The sequence below is a fragment of the Coregonus clupeaformis genome, chromosome 10 (genome assembly GCF_020615455.1).
Source record: "Coregonus clupeaformis isolate EN_2021a chromosome 10, ASM2061545v1, whole genome shotgun sequence".
Lineage (NCBI taxonomy): Eukaryota > Metazoa > Chordata > Actinopteri > Salmoniformes > Salmonidae > Coregonus > Coregonus clupeaformis.
In genome coordinates this window covers 40,195,130-40,216,314 of record NC_059201.1, presented here as the reverse complement: position 1 = coordinate 40,216,314, position 21,185 = coordinate 40,195,130, and the positions used below count along the sequence as shown (strand labels likewise).

The 21,185-nt window shown below is 46.7% G+C and overlaps 1 protein-coding gene across 1 annotated transcript; it reads left to right on the top strand.

Annotated features, from left to right (window-relative positions):
* The first annotated feature begins 4,097 nt into the window (after positions 1 to 4,097).
* Positions 4,098 to 11,459, top strand: LOC121575155 (plasticin-like). Its single transcript, XM_041888062.2, has 9 exons — positions 4,098 to 4,821; positions 7,417 to 7,477; positions 8,737 to 8,832; positions 8,974 to 9,138; positions 9,256 to 9,381; positions 9,715 to 9,935; positions 10,023 to 10,072; positions 10,255 to 10,328; positions 10,485 to 11,459. The coding sequence occupies exons 1-9, from the start codon at positions 4,256 to 4,258 to the stop codon at positions 10,581 to 10,583; spliced, it is 1,458 nt and encodes a 485-aa protein (XP_041743996.1). The 5' UTR covers positions 4,098 to 4,255; the 3' UTR covers positions 10,584 to 11,459.
* Positions 11,460 to 21,185: the final 9,726 nt, after the last annotated feature.

Sequence of the window (21,185 nt, the reverse complement as noted above, 5' to 3'; positions counted from 1 at the left end):
TCCACTCCTCCAGGGCTAACTTCACCGCCAGTAATTCCCGATTACCCACGTCATAGTTCTGCTCGGCAGCATTCAATTTCCGGGAAAAGAAAGCACAGGGTCGTGATTTAGGCGGCTCACCTTGGCGTTGGGATAACACGGCTCCAACTCCAACCTCCGAAGCGTCCACTTCCACGATAAACGGTAAGGTAGGGTCCGGCTGACATAGAATAGGAGCGGTGGTAAAACGTTGCTTCAGCGTCTCAAACGCACGCACTGCCCCCTCCGTCCAGTTCAGACCGCGACCCTTGTAGCTGGTCATCGCCGACAGAGGCGCTGCGGTTGTGCTGAAATTACGCACGAACCGTCTATAGTAATTGGCAAACCCTAAGAACCTCTGGAGCTCCTTCACCGTCTTGGGTTGAGGCCAGTCTTGTACCGCTTGCACCTTAGATTCATCCAGTTTAACACCGTCGGGAGTGAGTATGGCCCCAAGGAAGGAAATCGTAGTGACGTGGAATTCGCTTTTTTCTGCCTTCACAAACAGAGAATGTTGTAGGAGCCGATCCAGAACCTGTCGTACATGGGACACATGTTCACTCAGCGAGTTAGAATATATGAGGATGTCATCAATGTATACTATGACAAATCGATCAATCATGTCTCTGAAAATGTCATTCATGAACGCCTGAAATACTGAGGGCGCGTTGGTAAGTCCATAGGGCATGACACAATATTCGTAGTGTCCTCGATGTGTGATGAAGGCGGTCTTCCATTCATCCCCCTCTCTAATACGCACCAGATTGTACGCACTCCTGAGGTCCAGTTTACTGTACATGGAGGCCTGTCCCACCTGTTCAAGGGCGGCTGGAATCAAAGGAAGGGGGTAACGATTTTTTATGGTTATATCGTTCAACCCTCGATAGTCGATACAAGGACGCAGTCCGCCATCCTTTTTCTTCACAAAGAAAAAAATGGATGCGGCGGGAGACGTCGATGGGCGAATGGCCCCTTGCTGTAGCGCCTCATCAACATACTGACTCATCGCTTCTCGTTCAGGCTGTGACAACGGGTAGATTCTTCCACGAGGAGGTGTAGCTCCGGATAGTAGATCAATCCCGCAGTCCCGATGAGGTGGTAACACGGTAGCCCTCTCCTTGGAGAACACCTGCGCGTAATCCTGGTATTCTGTAGGGACCACAGTAGACACCGCACCCTGCGCATCCTCCACAGTAGACGTTTTGCACGGTAAATTGAGGCACTCTGCCCTACATACCTCACTCCAAGCTGTGATATCGCCAGATTTCCAGGAGATGACCGGATCATGGAGGACGAGCCAGGGGGGGCCGAGAACTAGTGGCTCCCGTGGAGCGGAGATGACGGGAAAAAAAATGTTCTCCTGGTGTATGGCGCCCACTTGTAACTTGATCTCCCCGGTACGGTGCGTAATGAACCCAGTGCCCATGGGCTCACCGTCTAGCGCGTTGACTCGCAGGGGAGGTTGAATAGGAATAAGTTGAACTCCCAACTCCTCTGCAAGACCCATATCCAGAAAGCTGGCCGCCGCTCCGGAATCAATAAGTCCTTCCAACCTGCGCACTTTCTCTCCGACAGATAAGGTAACAGGTACATACATTTGTTTAGCTGTAATGTTCAAAACGGGAGTCTCACTCACCGGTTTGGCAGTTCCGAGGCGATATCCTGAGGTACGGTTAGGTCGTACCGGACATTGACGCACGAAATGACCCGACTGACCACAATACAGGCATAGTCCGTCTTGCCGACGTTGTTGTCTCACCGACCCTTGTAGAGGTGACCGTCCCAGTTGCATAGGTTCCTCCTCAGATTCTCTCCTCCGCTCTGTCGCTTGCATAGGACCAGTGATCGAGGGCTCCCGAACTGTGGATGCCTTGTGTTGCACTATAAGATTATCAATAGAGATGGCAATTTTGATAAACTCATGTAGCGTAGTGATATCTCCTCGACAAGCCAACTCAGTCTGTACGTCTTTGCGCAGCCCTCTACGGAAAACTGTGAGCAAAGCAGTCTCGCTCCATCCGCTACCGGCTGCTATAGTACGGAACTCTAAAGCGTAGTCGGCTACTGTGCGACGGCCCTGCTGAAGTTCGCATAGCTGATCTCCCACACTACGCCCAGATACTGGGTGGTCGAACACCTCTTGAAACAGTCTCTTGAACTGAACTTCCTCATTCAGCTCGGGGACCTCAGCTGCCCAAAGCGCAGTAGCCCAATCCAGTGCTCTTCCCGTTAGCAGAGAAATCATGAAATCCACCCTGCTACGGTCATCGGAAAACATGGAATGATTATACGACATATACAGGGACATCTGGAGTAGAAACCCCTGACATTTGCCAGGTTCCCCGTCGTACCTTGTCGGTATAGAAATCGGAGGTGCATGACGAGGACTGACCGTACTCGGGGTGGTGCCTTCCGCTGCACCAGCGTTGAGTAGCTGTAGGAGTTCATCCATGCGTTTCTCCTGTATCTCCCATCGCCTCTGTAATTCCGCTGGATCCATGGTAAGGGCGAGGTATTCTGTAATGAATACTCGGACAGAGTGGTAAGATCCAATCGCAGAATAGCGATGCTTTATTAAAGTACAGACAAGGGAAAGGCTTAATCGTGGTCGGGCGGGCTGTGGTCAAAACCGGGCCAGGCATAGACAGGCAGGGGTACCAAAGGAGCGGGCTTAGTCGTAGTCGAGGTCACAGGCACAGGATCCGAGAACGGTAATCACTGGGGTAGACAAGTAGAGGATTAAGCAATACGGGGAGTCAAATAACAAGGCACTGGTCAGATACACGGGTAATCAAAACAACAAACTCTCTCTCTCTCACTCGGAACAAAACGCTTAGCAAGTCACAATGGAACAATACCTCGCGCCGACTGAGCTTCTGAGCACACCTTAAATCCTATACTAATTACTGACAGGTGTGCTCAGAACTCAGGTGAACCAGATCGAGTCTGATGACTCCCCCTCTCAGTAGATCGGGGAAGTGTCAGACTCTGTCTAGATCCTGCCAAACCCCAATCCCTTACACTGCTGCTTCTCCCTCAGATTCTCAAGGCTTACTCAGTCCAGAGCCTACCCATGTACTGCAAAGTAAGTTAAGCATTATGTATTTAATTAATTTTGTTACAATAAAAGTTAGACTGTTCGACCAATATGATTCTAAAACCCTTTGTCTCAGTTTGAACAAAATACCCACAAAAATATGAGATTTAGATGTTGTCATTATGTCTGAGCTCAGAGGACATGACAGGATCTTAAGTATAAGAAAAGTGTTGTTCTGAAATCTGCTGAGCTGCTGAGTAGATCTCGCCCATCCTAATTTCGAAAACAGGATTCAAACAGAGATCACTCTAAACCAGTCAGCCATGCAGGATAAAATTGCACAGTCATTGCCCTTGCCTGCCAGAACATCAATATAATATTCCATTACCGTGGAAATAAAGGGAAGAGACAGAGAGGGGAAATAAATTCAGCGCTGCAGTCATAACCAAATGAGCTTTGTGATATAAGAACCTGATTAATAAAACAAATGTCTGTTTTGGGATTTATTTGGACAAACTACTTTGTTGAACAACTTTACAATGTCTTACATAATCTACTGTACCATTACAGTTAAATGAAGGACATTAACAGTGAAAGAGAAGACAGATGATAGAGTGACAAGGAGTGGGATAGAGCAACAGGAGGAGATTATTTGCAAAAAAAAGAAGAGGAAAAGTGCAGGAAAAAAAAGCAGGGAGCAGACACAGCATCCTACAGAGGATATATCAGCTGTCAAGGTGAGGAGGGAGAGGTGGGCGATGGAGACATCTTTAGAGATAGAGGCATTAACGTGGGAAACAGTTTGGCCTCCTGCTATGGACAAAAGGGAGGGGCAGGTGGAAGAGAGAGAGAGAAAACACAGGGGGGAGAGGGCCTGCTGCTGTCGGCCGGGGTGTGGCCTAAGACTGCATGTATGTTGAGGAGTGATGGATAGAGGAAGGGGGCAGGGGCTCTGGAGACTAGGAGGGAGGGAAGTAGGGTGTGGGTGAGGAGGGGGTGTTTGCAGAGAGGCAGCGGGGGATGGGGGTGAGGCAGATGGGATGTCCAGCTCGTGTGTATAAAAGCCCCAGCGCTCCTCAGTCGGACACCCTGTTGCTTCACTCCCTGCTCCCAGGCACCTTCGGCTCCACAGAGACAGTAAGAAGGAGATATAGTTAGAAATAGATAGTTAGCAAAATTAGAGGCTGCCAAATCTCAACCATGAGCCACCCTTCAATGAACCACCCTTCAGGACGTGCCTCCACCTCCTACCGCCGCACGTTCGGGGGCCCCAACCCCATCTCGATGTCCTCCTATTCGCCTTCATACTCCCGCATGCCAATGTCCAGCGGGCACTACATGCGCTCCATATCGCCCGTGGTGCCCTCTCGCTCCTCCAACTACCACCACCAGCAGCGCCAGCGCTCCAGCACCCAGCCGCCCCGTCTCACCTACGAAAAGGTGGACTTCCAGCTGGCCGACACGGTCAACGCCGAGTTCCTGGCCACCCGCAGCAACGAGAAGGTGGAGCTGCAGGACCTCAACGACCGCTTTGCCAGCTTCATCGACAAGGTGCACTACCTGGAGCAGCAGAACAGCGGGCTGCAGCAGGAGCTGAGCCAGTTCAAGGGCCAGCAGCAGGAGGGACAGCCCAACCGGGCCACCGAGCTCTTCCAGGAGGAGCTGAGGGAGCTGAGGCGCCAGCTGGACCATGTGGGCAAGGAGAGGGACCAGTACCAGGTGGAGAGGGACAACCTGGCAGAAGACATTCACCTTATCAAACAGAGGTTGGTGACACGGAGGAGAGAGTGGGAGGGAGGGGTGGGGTGTTGAGGATGTTTGGGGAGTGAGGGTTAAGGTAAGGGAGGGTTGTAGGATGTTTGGGTAGTGCATGGGTGCGTGGGTGACGTAGAAAGATTTTGGGAATAGGGTTGGAGTAAAGGGGGTTGGAGAAAGTTTTGGGGGGCATGGATAATGTGGAAAGATTTTGGGAGCAAGAAGTGGGGGGGATTGTTTGGGATGTACATGAGTGATGTAGAGAGATTTTGGGAGGTAGTGGTGTTTGAAAAGGGGGATGTAACGATTGGGAGTGTATTTCAGGAAGTTGGCAGAGGTAGCAGGGGACTAGCAGTTTTTTGGACTCTGATGTTGATAGACACATTCTGGGCTGAGCCTGTCGGGGAGGGGACAGGGACAGGGTGTGTGACTGTGTACAGTCTGTGACTTTCACATAATCACCACCCTCCCCTCAACCCCCCTAATCTTTAAACATACCCTTACACCACAATGTTCATGGGCTGTATTTTAAACACTGATACAGGACAGGGGGTCTTTGGGCTCCAGCCAAAAACTCCAGACCAGCAGTGGTGGGCTGGCTGGGGTGTGGCACTTTAGAAGGATGAACACAAAAGCACCGCAGCATACTACCGCACTCTGTGCTTTACTGCAGTGTGTGTGTGTGTGTGTGTGTGTGTGTGTGTGTGTGTGTGTGTGTGTGTGTGTGTGTGTGTGTGTACACGCTAAATGTCATGGCATTGGACAGGAAGGATCCAACATAAAACAAGATGAAGTGCTTCAGCATATCATAACCAAGCAATGAATGGAACACCAAGGAAAACAAGGCACTACAGTATCAGAACATTTCTACATTGTCAGAACATTTCTACTTGACCATTTATACAGTATTTACAAACTTTCAATGGACATCTTAGCATCTGTTTTATTAAATCAAACACATTTCATTAAATGGAAGATGAAACTTCCTGCATGGAATGTAAATATAGACAATAACACATTTAATTTGAAATTACACTGCAGTTCCATCAGCCCTTTCAAACCAAACCAAAATATTTTGCTTTCAAACTCAAACTTGAGAAGAACCAGACAACCAGTTATGGGAAACAGTATTTTTCCCCATTTGAGTTACTTAGATTATCAGAACAATTTCTGTAGACATACACTAGCTACATGTAAACGCACAAACACTCCCCATGTCAATTCCCTGCCCCAGAGAGGGGGAGAGAGAGGACAGAAGTGGAGGATGGATAGACTGCGCACAATGGAGCCAGGAAAGACATAGGGAGGGGGATGAGAGAGGGAAGAGGCAGTAGAGGAGGAAGAGGGGGAGGTGTAGGTGGGGAGAAAAATAGCATCTGGAATAATCAATGTGACTCAATGAGAGTGGCTCCATTAGGGGATGTTCAGTGTCCCCCTTGGCTGATGGGACGGTGCCTGGGACCCCATTAGGAAAAAAGGACCCCTGCGACATGGCATGAATTAAAGATGAGGTGAGGCAGCAAGCCCCACACATGCAGTAATCCCCTCCCCCACAACCAGCAATCAAGTGACTGACCACAGGGACAACCAATCCCCAGCGAGCCTGCTGTGATTCCATGTTAGATACGGAGAGGACATGGTGTGCACTGAATGATTTCATTGGACTTATGATATCATTTTTTATGACTCATCACGACAGTGGAAGAGACACTCCCTGTTCTATGACCCTGTCCTATGATGACTAATACAAAACCAAAAGCTTTATCAAGCTGTTTTAACCTATTGGAATATCTATTCAACCAGGCTTTATATTTTTACAGTTTAAATCTGCTTATAAAACATTATGTATATTTGACATTTGGGAAAGCGAAGGCTTAGTCAGACCAGTCAGTATACTATTAGGCTTACATAGTATAGACTTTGGCAGCAGAATGCCCAGAGCTATCAGGCTTAAGACAGGGTGTGTCCAGATGACCTCCAAGAAGGGGTGATTAGTCAAATTTGTTTAGTGTAGCAGCTGCTGACCCCATTGGATATGCTCCCAAATCCTTTTACAGGACAGTGAATTACCAAATTGATCCAAAGGATTTTTGCCAGCTGATGCTTCTTTCTGAGGAGGAGGCCTATGACACCCAGCCAGACATACTCGTGTTGCATCCCAAATGGCACCCTATTCCCTATAAAGTGCACAACTTTTGACCAGAGCCCTATGTAGGGAATAGCGTGCGATTTGGGACGAAACCTCAGATAGCACTTATGCAATTAGCACTGTGTTCCGTCCTGTCCCAAGGCTTCAGCTTCCTTTGTCCAGAGCTTGACTAAACCTAGACTAAAACCCAAGTATTGTGAACGATATAAAATTAGTTCTGAAGTGCCATAAAGAGATACATAGGGTAATGTGTGTTTATTAACTACAAAGTTCTATAATATATGGTGTAAAATATTTAATGATTGTAATGTGTATTTCATTTCCATTCATTTATTTATTCTAAGGTGGAGGTCTGAGGTTCCACAAATAGATAATATGAATCTACAACATTAATTTCCATAGGCCTATGCATGATTGTAATACATAATTTCTCCTTGTGTGTATTTCCTTCTTACAGGCTGGATGAGGAGAATCAGAAGAGGGCTGAGGCTGAGAGCAACCTGCTTGTCTTCCGCAAGGTAAACACACCCTAGACTCAAACCATCACAATGTACACCAAATCAATATTTTGGGCAGCGAGTCAATAGTTGACGGTAAAAGTCTGATTGAATCACTCAGCCTGGATAATTACATTTTACATTTACATTTTAGTCATTTAGCAGACGCTCTTATCCAGAGCGACATACAGTTAGTGAGTGCATACATTATTTTTTTTATTTTTCATACTGGCCTCCCGTGGGAATCACATTTGGCTCGCCGGTTGTGATGTCAGAGCCCAACCCAAAGCTTCCCTTTCCTCATAGCCCTGCATAACAGTGACATCTTCTGGTTGGCTGAGATAGAGCTGATTATTATGATTACATTACATTTACATTTACATTTACGTCATTTAGCAGACGCTCTTATCCAGAGCGACTTACAGTTAGGGCATACATTATTCTTTTTAATTTTCATACCCCATGGGAATCGAACCCTCAACCCTGGCGTTGCAAACGCCATGCTCTACCAACTGAACTACCTCCCTGCCGGCCATTCCCTCCCCTACCCTGGACGACACTGGGCCAATTGTGCGCCGCCCCATTGGTCTCCCGGTTGCGGCCGGCTACAGCAGAGCCTGGAGCCGGCCTGAGAACCCTGAACAGCTCTGAGAACCCTGAAATCATGGGTATTCACTACAGATGTAGGATCTTAATTTGAGCCAGTTTGCTACAGCAGGAAAATAATCCTGCAGCAACAGGAAATGTGAATTATTATGTGAATTATAATTCATGGACCTTTTTGTAGGGGTCGATACATTTTTCATAACGGGAAATCAAGTCTAAAATGTCAAAGTGGAAGTTACAAACTTCAGAAGCCTTTTAAATCTCAAATACACTACACGTTTTAAATGTCCTGCATTGCAGGAAAGTTCTCCTGCAACAGGGTGATCTAATTAAGATCCTACATCTGTAGGAACCAAACAGAAACAAACAGACCAAAACAGCGAGGGACTAATCTGAACTACTCCAATAAGAAATGCTTGTTTTCGTTACAATTTGTTTTATATGGTTTGCACCAGTGTGCGCTAATACAAACTAGGATACGTATGACAAAACACAATATTGATAGCACTGCATTGTTGATATAAAACCATATGCTAAATGGCATATTATATATTATTATATTATATATGCATCCCACTCACTGTTAAGAGTTATCGAATGAAGCCAATAAGATTTGTTTAACCTGTTTGGGGGTTGATTAAATACTTACTAATAGCAGTTTGATCTGAAACCAGGATGTGGATGATGCAACTCTGTCTCGCCTGGAGCTGGAGAGGAAGATCGAGTCTCTGATGGATGAGATTGACTTCCTCAAGAAGCTACATGATGAGGTAGATGCCGCTGCTGAGATGGTCGACCACAAATCATGGTCTTCATAATGATCCATGCATCATCATACCTTTTTGGATTCAACCTGCCATTTAGAGGCCTTTTTTTCAACTAACGTCTCACTTGCTCTGCGGTCTTCTCAGGAGATCCAGGAGGTGCAGGTGAGTTTCCAGACCCAGCAGATGAAGATTGAGGTGGACCAGACCGCCAGGCCTGACCTGACCGCTGCACTCAAGGACATCAGGGCCCAGTACGAGAACATCGCCTCCAAGAATATGCATGAGTCTGAGGAGTGGTACAAGTCCAAGGTGAGGGGGGAACAATGGACACACACACAAAAATTGCACTACCTAACGACACACACACACTCATGCACACAGAGTAACACCTGTTCTTATTTGTGTGTTTGTTCTGTGCTCCTGCAGTTTGCTGACCTGACGGACTCTGCCAAGCGTAACACTGATGCTCTGAGGCAGGCCAAGCAGGAGCAAAATGAGCATAGGAGGCAGATGCAGTCCCTCAACTGTGAGATCGATGCACTGAAGAGCACGGTGAGGCCTCACAGAACCTGCCTATTTATCTGTAATCATCCCCAGTTTACACTGGCTGAGTGAGCAACAAGAGTACAATGATCTCAGGCTTAGCCCAAAATGCCATGAATCACCCAAGTGGGTCATGCATGTAAGTAGAGGATGATGCGAGTGAGCAAATTCCTTCATAATTTCCTCCCACACAAATCTCCCACAATCATCCTCCAGTGATGGAATACAGTGTCTTATAAGCCCATGTGGGCTGGGCATCCTGAAGATGCAAGATACTCTAATAATAAAATAAAATCCCCCATTTCCTCCTGCCCACACTGTATGTATGTGTGTATTTTTCAGAACGAGGCTCTGCTGAGGCAGATGCGTGAGATGGAGGACCAGTTTGGCGTGGAGGCCAATAACTACCAGGACAACGTGGTCCGCCTGGAGGAGGAGATCCACCACCTGAAGGATGAGATGGCCCGCCACCTGAGGGAGTACCAGGACCTGCTCAATGTCAAGATGGCCCTGGACATAGAAATCGCCACCTACCGCAAGCTGCTGGAGGGAGAGGAGAGCAGGTGAGGAGGATAAGGGTTAGGACATCCTTACTCGCATCTGATTATAAACACATTCCGGAGCTAACCTATTGCTTCATTTCCCTTTAGGATTATGGTTCCCATGCATCCCTCCCAGTATGGCCGTAGTGTCGATAGGGGTGAGTTCCATCATATTGCCAATAATAATAGTCTTTATCGCTTTATTTATTTCCCTCTCCAAGCAAATACACATATACTTGCCAGTATTATCTTTAGATTTAACATATCCATAATCTATTACATTTATATAAATGATCATGCACAGTATCTATGTCACTAAATCTGGCTTATCCTCTCATAGACTATGACCATACCCCAGACACCCCTAGCAGGAAGCCCGTGGTGATTAAGACAGTGGAGACTCGTGAAGGAGAGGTAAACATTCCAAATATTTCCTGGTATCAAGAAAATGTGTTCCATACTTTCCATGTCCACCTTGATATTCATTATACAGTGTAACTTCACTATACAGCATTTGCAGGAAGTGGTGTAATTGGACTGAGGTCTGTTTCTCTTCTTCTCTTCCTCCAGGTGGTGAAGGAGTCAAAGAAGGAGAAGGAGAGGAGCGAGAGGGATGGCAACCATGACAGTAATGACAGGGATCATGGCAGGGATGACCACGATGACTAGAATAGTTAGGTACCAATCACCTGTTCCAGATTCAGATGTAACAATACAACACAAAAGATGGAAACCAAAAAGCAAGAAGTAAAAAATCTATAAATAGTTAAAAGCTTCATACTCTTTAATTGTTGCTCACCTTTCACCCTTTAAGATCTCATTTTTCTGTAGAGCAGAGAGCCTGTAGTATATATTTGTGCAATGTTAAAAGTTGACGAAATCTCTTTTAAATAGCAAACTTAATCACAGGATGTGATCGTGGTGCTACTTTCAATAACCGATCATTCCTCATTGAAGAAAAAAGACAAAACAAAGACAGCCATACATGAGCATACACAGACACGATAGTCATATCATGCAGTGAATGAACACAAGACTTGAGTAGCTCCTGGGTCAAATTTAACCTTTTTATAGATACACCACTTGAGGCCTTGATTTACAGTTAAATTATATTATTTTTTTTGTAGCTGAACTTCTCGTTCAATAAAACGGGTAAATGGAAAGAGGCATAACAAAGCAACAGGTTTTTTGTAATCCCTCCACAAAAAAAAACAACTCTGACATGGTATTCTCTCCAGTCGAAGGACATGATCTGATTTAGCTTTGAGAGACAGTGGACAACGATCAGTACAATTTGAAAGGGAGAGGGTCTTTGTATAGTGTCATGGAACTCTCAATGTAAAATATCCTGCCAGAGAGGGACCACCAATGGGATTGATTATAGATACATACAGAACAGTCAAAGGCGACAGTAGCAGCACCACATACTCTGCTCACATTGCACTCACCTCAAAATACAAGGGAAATGTGCTTACATGGGAATATGTGTTTCTGACAACAATAGAAAAGAAAAAAGAAAATGCTAATAAAGTAATCTGGAACAGAGCTATGGAGTGTATCTTTATTCATTTGTATTGTATATTATCATACTACTACAAAATCATGTATAAAATGGAGATAAGTTTGACAATTACAATGAATGTGTATTTGCATAAGTGAAACATATCAATCTACAAGTGTTATACAGCAGAAATGTGTTCAACATGAACTTGACACAGTAATAATTCATAATAACTAAGAAATCTGAAAAAGAAAATATTTCCAGTGCTCTTTTGTGTGAAGTGTACTTTTAAAAAATAGAAAATATAGATAAATTACTAGTTAATCACCATGGAGACTGGCACCTTGTGGGACAAAATGCAGCCAAGGAACTTCCGGTGAGTAATGCAGAGGCTGGTCATTGCGCCCCCATGGAAATCTCTTAATGTACTTATGTTTTAAACAGAGCAACTGGGACCAAAATACAACTAGAGACGAAAATAGTCACTGTTCCGTTCATTCCGGTGTTCATGCTGAAATAGCCTGACATACTCTAAACAGGTGCACCTGGTTGTTGTCACTTCTAAGGCTTGACATGTAATCTGACATCATTTTCATGCAAATGATTACAAAAAATCTAATCACACACATTGACAATATCAATTCTTCCTGCAAAACAAGAGCATATTCTACCTGTAGGCTAACCTGTTGGCATGCAATGCAAGTGGGGATGATCTATTTTATAATGTAGGTATACCACCCTATAATAACATGTCTATGTAACAAATCATTCCCTAACGTTTGTTTTGATGTTATCCTAATTGGTCCAGAAATGTCAATAGTAGGTGTAGGCTAATTAACGTGAGGGGCTAACAACTATTTCTTAGCAGCCACTGATGACACTAAAGTGCATGACCTACCATTTAACAGCAGTGAAGGCTACAATTCATGAGAGCGCAGCATCGGCGGTGGTCACGCTGAACTTAAGTGTGATTCTTGGAAGAAACCAACAGGTGCAGTATAGTATCATGTGGAGCTATTTTACACAAAAAAATCTTACCGTCTGTATAGTTTTACAGAAAGACGTGCACATTTTACACATGACCTAATAATTACATGCAATAAAAGTGAACCAATGATCCATGAATAACATTTGCAATTCATACAACAACACATTTCTACCCCTTCAAGTATCTTTCAGCAGCCCGACATGAACTGAGCAATGTTCCTACATAGGCCTACAGTTGATCAGTGTATATGACGGCTGTCGGCAAAAATATATTTAGCTGGGACAAGTGGTGATCACAACATTTCAATTAGTCTACACCTGGTTTTTGACAGGTATGTTGATGATAATGATAATGTAGGCTATTGATAATCCGGTATATGGCCTGTTATTGCTCGATATGTAGAAACCGGCCACTTTAGGGCTACCCCCTTATGGCCAGCTACGGTGACTCTACTTGTTTGCTGCTTTTCATAACCTAAGAGAGAATTTTTTTTATGTATATAGACTTGGTCTATAATTGCATTAATAAAACAGCATTAACATTTTTATTTAAGACGCAATGTGTAGGCCTATGCTATAAATAAAGATGAGGAACAAAGGGGTTTATTGGCTGCGTTTTACCTATGAAAGAATGTAGGGTGTTCACCCATAAAATTATTAATTCATTCAAGGTTTATACAATAGAACATTCCGTCAGAAAAACAATAGTCCAAACCGCATGTCTCTACCATATAAGGTTCAAAAGTTACCGACGATTTACTCTGAGAATTTAGCATGTTTAGAGTGAATGGAATATTGGAATGTCATCCCAGGCATGATCAAATAGTGGTCACTGCTCGATAGAACTCTGTGGAAATGCTTTTTCTAAATTAAATCCGCAGAATAAAAAACTAAATAGGGACTAAATATATATTTATTTATAAAGCTAATAGACTGAATTTAAATATCCACCCTCCGCAAAGACAATCTGTTCCTGTTTTCATTGTGTAGGTTATTTCTGAGTCTTTCCCTTTAAATCGTCATAGAAACGGCCCCTCTCAACATAAACTCAGCAAAAAAAGAAACGTCCCTTTTTCAGGACCCTGTCTTTCAAAGATAATTAGTAAAAATCCTAATAACTTCACAGATCTTAATTGTAAAGGGTTTAAACACTGTTTCCCATACTTGTTCAATGAACCATAAACAATTAATGAACATGCACCTGTGGAACGTCGTTAGACACTAACAGCTTAAAGATGGTAGAGCACGGCGTGGTCCTCTGTAGCTCAGCTGGTAGAGCACGGCGCTTGTAACGCCAAGGTAGTGGGTTCGATCCCCAGGACCACCCATACACAACAAAAAAAAATGTATGCACGCATGACTGTAAGTCGCTTCGGATAAAAGCGTCTGCTAAATGGCATATTATTATTATTATTATGGTAGGCAATTAAGGTCACAGTTATGAAAACTTAGGACACTAAAGAGGCCTTTCTACTGACTCTGAAAAACACCAAAAGAAAGATGCCCAGGGTCCCTGCTCATCTGCGTGAACGTGCCTTAAGCATGCTGCAAGGAGGCATGAAGACTGCAGATGTGGCCAGGGCAATAAATTGCAATGTCCGTACTGTGAGATGCCTAAGACAGCGCTACAGGGAGACAGGACGGACAGCTGATTGTCCTCACAGTGGCAGACCACGTGTAACAACACCTGTACAGGATCGGTACATCCGAACATCACACCTGTGGGACAGGTACAGGATGGCAACAACAACTGCCCGAATTACACCAGGAATGCACAATCCCTCCATCAGTGCTCAGACTGTCCGCAATAGGCTGAGAGAGGCTGGACTGAGGGCTTGTAGGCCTGTTGTAAGGCAGGTCCTTACCAGACATCACCAGCAACAACGTCGCCTATGGGCACAAACCCACCGTCGCTGGACCAGACAGGACTGGCAAAAAGTGCTCTTCACTGACGAGTCACGGTTTTGTCTCACTAGGGGTGATGGTCGGATCCGCGGTTATTGTCGAAGGAATGAACGTTACACCGAGGCCTGTACTCTGGAGCGGGATCGATTTGGAGGTGGAGGGTCCGTCATGGTCTGGGGCGGTGTGTCACAGCATCATCTGACTGAGCTTGTTGTCATTGCAGGCAATCTCAACACTGTGCGTTACAGGGAAGACATCCTCCTCCCTCATGTGGTGCCCTTCCTGCAGGCTCATCCTGACATGACCCTCCAGCATGACAATGCCACCAGCCATACTGCTCGTTCTGTGCGTGATTTCCTGCAAGACAGGAATGTTAGTGTTCTGCCCAGGGGCGGTGTGTTCAATAGGGCGATATGGGCGACGCACTGCCAAACGGGAAAAGGAAGGGATTTTTTTTCTAATCAATTATATCACGGCAACAGTAGTTATCAGTGTTGTAATCTAGACGTCTGATCTGCCACAGTGCCACTAAATGTCCAATCAGGCTAAAGTCGTGCTTCAAATGCCCCCCCCCCCTTTTGGGGCGATTTCAGTCAGGTTGAAAATCGCCCAGAAGTCTGTCATAGACTCCCATGTAAAATCTATTTTTTTCAAATATCAGAGCTTTCAATACAATCTCTATGGGTTTCTGAGGGCTTGCACTTACGCGCTTTCGTCATACGTAACGTAACCATGAACGTAACTAAGAAAAGAGCGGGTAGCCTCATCAATCAATTCACGTACTACTATCAAGATGGCTATAGCGTTCAGTGCAACTCGATTGTCTCTTTGAAATAAGTTACTTTTTGTCGGCGAACAAATCAAGATAAATTGGCAACGAAACAATTAGGACCTCCCAGACCAAATTTAATAATTCAACAGGTTTCTACTAAAGGGGGGGAAGTCCTACACCCGAGGATTTTCCAAAAATTGGTACGAACGAAAAACCTGGCTAGCAGGCTGCGATGTAGCTAATGCAGTCTTCTGCTACCCCCTGCTTACTCTTTCACCCTGAAGGCGGCACGGCAGACAGCACCGCTTGGACAGCGACTGGTGTGTAACGGACATGCACCATCTTTCAGGAAAGATTAAGAAACATGAGCTGTCAAAGACCCACATGGATAGCTGTTTGAGATTGTCTGCTTTGGGGAGAGTGAACATTCCCACTCAACTGGATGAGGGATACAGGCTAGCTGTCCGCCGCCACAACGATGAGGTTAGTGTTGATAATCACAAGTTTACTGGAGAACTGAAACTGACAAGGCTGACAAGATAGGACCCTTTTGTCCATTGTTATTGGATAGGAACATAACTTATAACCAGCTCCTGACCTAAATAGATCTTAGCACAACATTTTACTCAACATATCATATTCCATATTCACTATAACAAATATATTTACTACGACATTAGCAAGAACCGCCACATCCTCAGCCGGCTAATCCAGTGTGTGAAGTTTTGCGGAGTGTTTGAGTTAGCTTTGCGAGGCAAAGATGAAACTGAGGGCTCCACCAACCCTGGTAAGCCAACACTTTTGAGATCAGTCAATAAATGCTTCTGGTATTGACTTATATGCTGCCCCTGTCTTCATGTTGTTGCTGGACATATCTTTTTTAAAATGTGTGTAGGTCACCTAAATCATCAGAAAAATTGCCCCCCCTGAGAATTTTTTCAGGAGCCGCCACTGGTTCTGCCATGGCCAGCGAAGAGCCCGAATCTCAATCCCATTGAGCACGTCTGGGACCTGTTGGATCGGAGGGTGAGGGCTAGGGCCATTCCCCCCAGAAATGTCCGGGAACTTGCAGGTGCCTTGATGGAAGAGTGGGGTAACATCTCACAGCAAGAACTGGCAAATCTGGTGCAGTCCATGAGGAGGAGATGCACTGCAGTACTTAATGCAGCTGGTGGCCACACCAGTACTGACTGTTACTTTTGACCCCCCCTTTGTTCAGGGACACATTACTCCATTTCTGTTAGTCACTTGCCTGTGGAACTTTTTCGGTTTATGTCTCAGTTGTTGAATCTTGTTATGTTCATACAAATATTTACACATGTTAAGTTTGCTGAAAATAAACGCAGTTGACAGTGAGAGGACGTTTCTTTTTTTGCTGCGTTTAGATTGATAGCCATTATAGGCAATGAAAGCCAATGATCTGGAGGTGAAAATTACGAAGATATCAAGTTGATTTTGATTGGTCCAACCAGTGGAAACACCTCCCAATGGTACCACCTCACAACACCAAATATGGAAGAAATACAACCAAGAGCGTCGCAGTCTAAACTAGCAACGGTCACAGCAAATTATCGTTCTTATTTCATTAACACTGTCAATTACAAGTATATTAAGGTTATAATATTGTAGAGAACAATCTAATGATTAATTCAATGTAATTTATAATGACATAGAGCAAAGAAAACGTTGTCACACTCTGGCTCCGGGACTGTGTGTTAGAGCCAGGGTGTATTTCATTTGGTGGTGTTGGGGATGGGTGAGTTTCATTTTGTTTGTGTTTAGTGGTGATTGGTCAATGACTCCCAATCGGAGGTAACGAGTGTCAGCTGTCGGCTCGTTATCTCTGATTGGGAGCCATATATATTCTGTGTGTTTTTCACCTTGTTTTTGTGGGTTTTTGTTCCTGTTGTTCCATGTTTCTGTCAGTGTTACAGAGGACTTCACTATCGTCATTTGTTGTTTTTCGTGGTTGCTTTATTAAATAAAGTCATCATGTTCACTCCACGCGCTGCGTATTGGTCCGCTTCCTCAGACGATCGTGACAGAAAAACCCACCACAAAAGGACCAAGCAGCGCGTCCAGGAGCAAAGGGTCTGGACATGGGAGGAACTGTTGGACGGTAAAGGGTCCTGGACTTGGGAGGAGATCCTGGATGGTATGGATCGCCGACCATGGAGCGAGACGGTGGAGAGGCGACGGCGAGAGGAGCAACGGCATCGGCAGGGCCATCGTCGGAAGGACGGGAGGCAACCCCAAAAAAAATTTGGGGGGGGGCACATGGCTTGGGCGGCTGGGCAGCAGGAGGCTGCCACAGGGAGAAAAGGAGAGAAGGCTAACGGAGTACGGGAGCCATTGGCGAGTAGAGGGAGGGAAGTGTTTGTGGCACGGCGTGAAAGACTGATGTGTGTTGCCAGTCCGGTCCGGCCCGTTCCTGATCCTCGGTTGAGGCCAGTGGTGTGTGTTCCCGGTAACGGACCGGTCTGTTCCTACTCCAAGCACCAGGTCCACGGTGTGCTACGCCAGCCCGGCCCGGCCTGTTCCTGCTCCACGCACCAGGGATAGGGTGCGCTTCGCCAGCCCGGCCCGGCCTGTTCCGGCCACTCGCACCAGGGATACGGTGCGCGTCGCCAGCTCAGCCCGGCCTGTTCCTACTCACGCACCAGGGATACGGTGCGCTTCGCCAGCCCGGCCCGGCCTGTTCCGGCCACTCGCACCAGGGATACGGTGCGCGTCGCCAGCCCAGCCCGGCCTGTTCCTGCTCCACGCACCAGGGATACGGTGCGCCGCCAGCCCGGCCCGGCCTGTTCCGGCCACCCGCACCAGGGGAGACGGTGCGCGTCGCCAGCCCAGCCCGGCCTGTTCCTGCTCCACGCACCAGGGATACGGTGCGCTTCGCCAGCCCGGCCCGGCCTGTTCCGGCCACTCGCACCAGGGATACGGTGCGCGTCGCCAGCTCAGCCCGGCCTGTTCCTGCTCTCCGCACTAGGCCTTATGTACGTCCCCAGGGCCAAGCATGCCCTGTTGCTGCTTCCCGCACTAGCCCTGAGATGCGTGTCCTCAGCCCGGTACCTCCAGTTCCGGCACCACGCATCAGGCCTACGATCGTCCCCAGGGCCAAGCATGCCCTGTTGCTGCTTCCCGCACTAGCCCTGAGATGCGTGTCCTCAGCCCGGTACCTCCAGTTCCGGCACCACGCATCAGGCCTACGGTGCGTCCCCAGGGCCAAGCATGCCCTGTTGCTTCTCCCCGCACTAGCCCTGAGATGCGTGTCCTCAGCCCGGTACCTCCAGTTCCGGCACCACGCACCAGGCCTACGGTGCGCCTCAGACGGCCAGAGTCTGCCGTCTGCCCAACGGGGCCTGAACTGTCCGTCTGCCCAACGCCGTCTGAACTGCCCGTCTGCCCAACGGCGCCTGAACTGTCCGTCTGCCCAACGCCGTCTGAACTGCCCGTCTGCCCAACGGCGCCTGAACTGCCCGTCTGCCCAACGCCGTCTGAACTGTCCGTCTGCCCAACGCCGTCTGAACTGCCCGTCTGTACTGAGCCTGCAAAGCCGCCCGTCTGCCATGAGCCTTCAGAGCCGTCCGCCAGACCCGGGAGCCGCTAGAGCTCTCCGCCGGACAGGATCAGCCAGAGCCTTCCGCCAGACAGGATCAGCCAGAGCCTTCCGCCAGACAGGATCAGCCAGAGCCTTCCGCCAGACAGGATCAGCCAGAGCCTTCCGCCAGCCAGGATCCGCCAGAGCCGTCCAGCCGGGATCCGCCAGCCAGCCAGGATCCGCCAGAGCCAGCCAGCCAGGATCCGCCATTTAGTCCGGTACTGCCCCTTAGCCTGGTGCTGTCCCTTATCCTGGTGCTGCCCCTTAGTCCGGTGCTGCCCCTTAGCTCGGTGCTGCTTCTTATCCTGGTGCTGTCCCTTAGTCCGGTGCTGCCCCTTAGTCCGGTGCTGCCTCTTAGTCCGGTGCTGCCCCTTAATCCAGGTGGGTTAGGTTGTAGGGTGGTCAAATGGAGGAGGCTACTAAAGCGGGTAGTGACTATGGTGGGGTGGGGACCACGACCAGTGCCAGAGCCGCCTCCGAGGAGCAACACCCACCCAGCCCTCCCCATTTTTTGAGTTAGGCGCGGTCGGAGTCCGCGCCTTTGGAAGGGTACTGTCACACTCTGGCTCCGGGACTGTGTGTTAGAGCCAGGGTGTATTTCATTTGGTGGTGTTGGGGATGGGTGAGTTTCATTTTGTTTGTGTTTAGTGGTGATTGGTCAATGACTCCCAATCGGAGGTAACGAGTGTCAGCTGTCGGCTCGTTATCTCTGATTGGGAGCCATATATATTCTGTGTGTTTTTCACCTTGTTTTTGTGGGTTTTTGTTCCTGTTGTTCCATGTTTCTGTCAGTGTTACAGAGGACTTCACTATCGTCATTTGTTGTTTTTCGTGGTTGCTTTATTAAATAAAGTCATCATGTTCACTCCACGCGCTGCGTATTGGTCCGCTTCTTCAGACGATCGTGACAAACGTTTTTACATTAATTTCGTAGTAACCTCTTGAATTGCCCCGTTTGTCTCTACATTGTACAGCAGTGAGTGAACACCCTAAAGAATGGCAGACTGAATATAGCCTATGTTAGGGGTGGGCAACTGGCAGCCCACAGGCCGCATGCGGCCCCCCTTTAGAAGGCCCCCGGATAAGATTCCACACCAAAAAACATATTTGTTCTTTTTTTTTTTTTTACTTTGTCGGTGTCTCAACTTACTGTTGTGAGTTAGAATAGTACAATACACAAGGTGCAATTTCGAAATTTGGTTGGGCATCAGCAGTTTTTCTCTTGTTAAGTCAGTCACTGATAGTCAGTCAATTAGCCGATGTCAGCTACATTTTTTGCGATCGCTAAATTAGTTTAGCGGCAAGCTATTTAAACTTGTTATCATGGTCGAATTACTGGCCCCATTGATTTTGTTAGTCAGCCTCACATAAATATCATATTAAAAACTGCAAACATTTCTCTACACCCTATCGCAAAATGTGTAGAATTGCAGGAAATTAGCTTTAAAACTTCAACATTTTCTCTACACCCCATGGCAAAATGAGTAGAATTGCACGAAATTAACGGCAGGTAGCTTAGCGGGGTGGCAGGTAGCTTAGTGGTTAAGAGCGTTGTGCCAGTAACCGAAAGGTCGCTGGTTCTAATCCCAGAGCCAACTAGGTGAAAAATCTGTCAATGTGCCCTTGAGCAAGGCACTTAACCCTAATTGCTCTGGATAAGAGTGTCTGCTAAATGACTAAAATGTAATTAACTCTAATTTCTCGGGTACGCAAACTGCGGCCCCTCATGAGTTCAGATTTTTCGTTGCCTATCCCTGGCCTATGTGATAGAAAGCTTATAGGCTAACTATTATATTTATACAAGCATAATTTAAATGATGATAAATTATGTTGATAACATGTACCTTCATACGCAGTTATGATTTCATATGCTGTAATCGTATTCACAACGAGTCTAAATTATACTCAACAAAATGATAAAAGCAACATGTAAAGTGTTGGTCCCATGTTTCATGAGCTGAAATAAAAGATCTCAGAAATGTTCCATATGCACAAAAAACGTATTTCTCTCAAACTTTGTGCACACATTTTTTTACATCCCTGTTAGTGAGCATTTCTCCTTTGCCAGGATAATCCATCCACCTTACAATTGTGGCATATCAAGAAGCTGATTAAACAGCATGATCATTACACAGGGGCACCTTGTGTTGGGGACAATAAAAGGCCACTCTAAAATGTGCAGTTTTGTCACACAACACAATGCCACAGATGTCTCAAGTTTTGAGGGAGTGTGCAATTGTCATGCTGACTGCAGGAATGTCCACCAGAGCTGTTGCCAGAGAATTTAATGTTCATTTCTCTACCATAAGCCGCCTCCAACGTCATTTTAGAGAATTTGGCAGTACGTCCAACCGGCCTTACAACCGCAGACTACGTGTAACCACACCAGCCCAGGACCTCCACATCCGGCTTCTTCACCTGTGGGATTGTCTTAGACCAGCCACCCGGACAGCTGATGAAACTGTGGGTTTGCAAAACCGGAGGATTTCTGCACAAACTGTCAGAAAC